We start from the raw sequence: 6,000 nt of genomic DNA, 5'->3' as shown, positions 1-6,000 counted from the left end.
GCAAATTATATAGCAGGAGGACCTGAGCAGATTGTGTCTCTCCATTCACTTCTATAGGAGTTACAGGAACCGCCTAACAAGGCCACCCAGAGGTGGAGCCGCATCTATCAGACATTTCTGGCATATCCTGGGGAGAAATGTCCGTGTTGGGAATACCCCTTTATTCCATGTGGTGACGGCTCTGAGAAGATGTTTCTCTCAATGATGAATAAGTGAGGTTCTGTATGTCACACATGATGTTGTCCCCTGTATGATCTCCATCTTCTCCTTTCTTCATAAAGACATCTGCAGTACTAGATCCTCCAGTTCCTCCAGTTTTCTCATCTTCTCCTCCACAACGCTCCTTCTCCTGAATGACCCACCAAGGATGGACAAGGACAGGAATGAGATGAGCAGAAGAATATTAGACTTCACCTTGGAGATCATCTACCTGTTGAGCGGAGAGGTAAACTTTTCTACATTATAGAACAAGTCACACATAGGGAAGGGACAATACATAATAGGAAGAATCCAGTGTCCTGTATAACAGCGTCCAGACCTTCCAAGTGACGTCAAGAAGCTGAAGATCAGCCACCAATATGGTCAGTTATGTGTCATGTCACCAATGCAGCAATAGTAATGTTGTAGAGAAATGAGAATGACCAGGAACCAGGAGGATCAGGATGACCTCTATATCGAAACATAGAAGATGACGGCAGGAGGAGAGCACATGGTCCATCTAGTCCCCCAATATTATTTCCTTTTTAGTTTTGGCCTCGTTCTATTTTCTCAATGTCTTTTTGTAGGTGAGGTCTCCAGTATTACAGATGTGGGGTCACTAGAGGTCTATACAGTGGGGTCACAATCTCCCTCTTTCTACTGAGGGGGGAATACTGTGTTCAGTTCTCTAAGTGTCTCTCTCCATACACAGGAGTACACAATAGTGAAGAAGACATCGGGTGACTGTACGAGTCCCATCATCCATGAGTCAGGAGGATGGAGCAGTAGTCAGAGCCCCATCACAGAGCCTCCCCCTCACTCCCGGATACATGAGAAGAAGATCTTAGAACTGATCTACAAGATGACGGAGCTGCTGACTGGAGAGGTGACACTGCTGGGAATGCTGGGAAATTCTCCAGTAACAGCACTGGAGGTGTCTGGGTAATGACTGTATCATTGTGTGTGTCAGGTTCCTATAAGGTGTCAGTATGTCACTGTCTATCTCTCCATGGAGGAGTGGGAGTATCTAGAAGGACACAAGGATCTGTACGAGGAGGTCATGATGGAGGACTACCGGCCGCGCACATCACAAGGTAAGAAGAGACAGATCTATATTGGCATTACTGTGGGCACAGGCTGGACTGGCGGTCATGTTGAGGCCTTAATACCGTCATGTGCAGCACATATACACGTGTGTACAATGACATGTAATGTAGGAGCTCCACAATTTCGGCTCCTTTTACATCACATTAGATCCCTGTGTTTCGTGCTGCCGGCTGCTCATAACTCTGCATTACAGGTCACATTACATTGTACAGCGCTGGCGGCCGTTCTGGATACAGGAGCCATGAAGACGGGCAGGACACGTTGTCTCCTAATGCAGAGTTATGGGCAGCCGGCAGCGAGGACTATGGGCAGTCTGTGCTGTAGTCAGAAGTAAACCTGGTAATACAAGTCATGTAGAAAGACGATTATCGGCACACTCCGGCAGTATAATAGTTTCCTATATAATGTCCGTATAATCGGAGGTTCTCTTTAATATTACAAGTTATGGGCACTAGATTCTGGAGATGGGACGCTGATCCAGGGATTTATTCTGATTTCCAGATTTGGAGTCGGGGAGGAGTTTTCCCCTAATGAGACAATTGTCATCCACCTCATGGGGGTTTTATCTTCCTCTGGATCAACACGGTCGGATTATAGGTTGGTCTTGATGGACTTGTGTCTTTCTTCATCCTTAGTAACTGTAACACAGAATGTATGAAGCTAAATTTACCTCTAATATAAAGTACAACGTGTTCTGAAAAAACAATCTCACAATGTCTTGGATAAGTAAAATCTTATTCCCACTTATGATACGTCTCCACATGGCGTAAACACGGCGGAACGTCCAAAACTCATTTTTGGCGCGACGTGTAGATGAGATTTGTTAAAATCTCATCCTCATTGCTACTACTGTAATACGCTGCAGATTTTCTCGCAATTAAATACATTGCAGAAAATCTGCATCTTATCAGCCCCGTGTGCACATACCCTTAAAGTGACACGTCAGATTTGAGAAATGGTTCTCTTAAACAGGTCAAAAATAGGCCATGGATTCCACTCCCAGAGGAGTCCCTGACATCACTGTCCATATATGGACAGAGACGTCAGGGGCTCCCTCTAGAAGCACAATTTCCAGCCAAGTTGATGGCAACGCTCTGGCAAATGATTCCGCTCCTAGAGGGAGCTTCAGTGGCGCTATCTACAGGGGATGAGGTGCTATCTGCAGGGGTTTGGCATAAGTTTGATTAAACTAAGGGGGAGATGTGCCGGCACTTGTGGAGAGAGCCGGCGGACAGGAAAGTACAACCCTGTTCCATTCTGCCAATATTTATTTATGTGACACCTGCCCAGGGCATCAGGAGTTGGAAAGTATATAGCCATGTCGTGAAGGGGTTAATTAATATGTATAGAAAATATTGCCTACAGAGGTGTACACAGCCTTTAAGAGGCTAATAAGCAAGTGACACCCAGACCATTTTTGGTTGCAGGTAACTAAATAGAGGCGTCCTGTGTCCCGCCACTTTCATGTGTATCCGCGTCCACAGAGGGCAGATACAGGTAAATACTATGGTGGAGCAGGGAGCCAGTTACGCCCCGCCGTTCGCTCTGGTAGGGCACAGTCTACTTTAGGCCGGCGGCTTACAAGGTGCAGGAACATCGACACCGGTAGTGAGGACCTCAACATTGTAATTCCGGGTCTGATCAGTAAACATAGAAGTGTAGAGAGAAGTGTCTGATATATAGACAGATATACAGTAGTCATGTATTCAGTCACTGTGTGTTTCCTACAGATGGATCCAGTAGGAGAAATCCACCAGAGAGATGTCCCAGTCCTCTGTATTCCCAGGACTGTCCAGAGGAAAATCCCAATGTGCCAGGGAATCATCAGGTAGATGAAGCTGAGCCGTGTACCAGATCTATATAGGGGGTGCGGAGCTTTTCGGTCCTGCGGTCATTAGGGATGTCACGATACCAGAATTTGGACTCCGATACCGATACTTCGTGTAGTATTGCGATTTTGATACCAAAACGATACTTTACCAACAGTAATAAAAAAATAATAAAAAAGTTCTTCCGTTTTCTGATGTGAGACGCGAGGCGTGATGATGAATGTAACCTCCATGTACCTCATTAATAGTAATTAACCCCATCATGTTTCTCAGTCATAATGGGTTAATGTGTGAGGTACATGATGGGGTTAATTACTATTACTGAGGTACATGGAGGTTAAATTCATCATCACGCCTCGTGCCTCACAATAATAAGTGACAGAAATATATACTGATAGTACACAGGCATATATCTATATACTGATAGCACACAGGCATATATCTATATACTGATAGTACACAGGCATATATCTATATACTGATAGTACACAGGCATATATCTATACACTGATAGTACACAGGCATATATCTATATACTGATAGTACAGAGGCATATATCTATATACTGATAGTACACAGGCATATATCTATATACTGATAGTACACAGGCATATATCTATATACTGATAGTACACAGGCATATATCTATATACTGATAGCACAGAGGCATATATCTATATACTGATAGCACACAGGCATATATCTATATACTGATAGCACACAGGCATATATCTATATACTGATAGTACACAGGCATATATCTATATACTGATAGTACACAGGCATACATCTATATACTGATAGTACACAGGCATATATCTAAATACTGATAGTACACAGGCATACATCTATACACTGATAGCACACAGGCATATATCTATACACTGATAGCACACAGGCATATATCTATACACTGATAGTACACAGCAATATATCTATATACTGATAGTACACAGACACATATCTATATACTGATAGTACACAGGCATATATCTATACACTGATAGTACACAGCAATATATCTATATACTGATAGTACACAGACACATATCTATATACTGATAGTACACAGGCATATATCTATATACTGATAGTACACAGGCATATATCTATATACTGATAGTACACAGGCATATATCTATATACTGATAGTACACAGGCATATATCTATATACTGATAGTACACAGGCATATATCTATATACTGATAGCACACAGGCATATATCTATACACTGATAGTACACAGGCATATATCTATATACTGATAGTACACAGGCATATATCTATATACAGATAGTACACAGGCATATATCTATACACTGATAATACACAGGCATATATCTATATACTGATAGTACACAGGCATATATCTATACACTGATAGTACACAGGCATATATCTATATACTGATAGCACACAGGCATATATCTATACACTGATAGCACACAGGCATATATCTATACACTGATAGCACACAGGCATATATCTATATACTGATAGTACACAGGCATATATCTATACACTGATAATACACAGGCATATATCTATATACTGATAGTACACAGGCATATATCTATACACTGATAGTACACAGGCATATATCTAAATACTGATAGTACACAGGCATACATCTATACACTGATAGCACACAGGCATATATCTATATACAGATAGTACACAGGCATATATCTATATACTGATAGTACACAGGCATATATCTATACACTGATAATACACAGGCATATATCTATATACTGATAGTACACAGGCATATATCTATACACTGATAGTACACAGGCATATATCTAAATACTGATAGTACACAGGCATATATCTATATACAGATAGTACACAGGCATATATCTATATACTGATAGTACACAGGCATATATCTATACACTGATAATACACAGGCATATATCTATATACTGATAGTACACAGGCATATATCTATACACTGATAGTACACAGGCATATATCTAAATACTGATAGTACACAGGCATACATCTATACACTGATAGCACACAGGCATATATCTATACACTGATAGCACACAGGCATATATCTATACACTGATAGTACACAGCAATATATCTATATACTGATAGTACACAGACACATATCTATATACTGATAGTACACAGGCATATATCTATACACTGATAGTACACAGCAATATATCTATATACTGATAGTACACAGGCATATATCTATATACTGATAGTACACAGGCATATATCTATATACTGATAGTACACAGGCATATATCTATATACTGATAGTACACAGGCATATATCTATATACTGATAGTACACAGGCATATATCTATATACTGATAGTACACAGGCATATATCTATATACTGATAGCACACAGGCATATATCTATATACTGATAGTACACAGGCATATATCTATATACTGATAGTACACAGGCATATATCTATATACTGATAGTACACAGGCATATATCTATATACTGATAGTACACAGGCATATATCTATATACTGATAGTACACAGGCATATATCTATATACTGATAGTACACAGGCATATATCTATATACTGATAGCACACAGGCATATATCTATATACTGATAGTACACAGGCATATATCTATATACTGATAGTACACAGGCATATATCTATATACTGATAGTACACAGGCATATATCTATATACTGATAGCACACAGGCATATATCTATATACTGATAGCACACAGGTATACATCTATATACTGATAGTACACAGGCATATATCTATATACTGATAGTACACAGGCATATATCTATACACTGATAGTACACAGGCATATATCTATATACTGATAGTACACAGGCATATATCTATATACAGATAGTAC

General features: G+C 40.0%; 1 protein-coding gene across 3 annotated transcripts in view; it reads left to right on the top strand.

The window, feature by feature from the left end:
* The first annotated feature begins 252 nt into the window (after positions 1-252).
* Positions 253-6,000, top strand: part of LOC142669034 (gastrula zinc finger protein XlCGF66.1-like) — a 351,749-nt gene continuing 346,001 nt past the window's right edge. For 2 of the 3 annotated variants that reach the window (XR_012851765.1, XM_075847092.1), the window contains exons 1-3: positions 253-445; positions 911-1,084; positions 1,169-1,292. Coding sequence is in view for 2 of the 3 variants with exons in the window: in XM_075847092.1 (XP_075703207.1) it covers positions 368-445; positions 911-1,084; positions 1,169-1,292 (376 nt within the window). In the remaining variant the exon portion in view is untranslated. The remainder of the gene's footprint in view (positions 446-910; positions 1,085-1,168; positions 1,293-6,000) is intronic. The other variant, XM_075847093.1, reaches the window with a different exon arrangement.

This window comes from Rhinoderma darwinii, assembly GCF_050947455.1.
Source record: "Rhinoderma darwinii isolate aRhiDar2 chromosome 1 unlocalized genomic scaffold, aRhiDar2.hap1 SUPER_1_unloc_12, whole genome shotgun sequence".
NCBI lineage: Eukaryota > Metazoa > Chordata > Amphibia > Anura > Rhinodermatidae > Rhinoderma > Rhinoderma darwinii.
The sequence above is the reverse complement of the archived record's forward strand: the minus strand, read 5'-3'. Positions and strand labels throughout refer to the sequence as shown.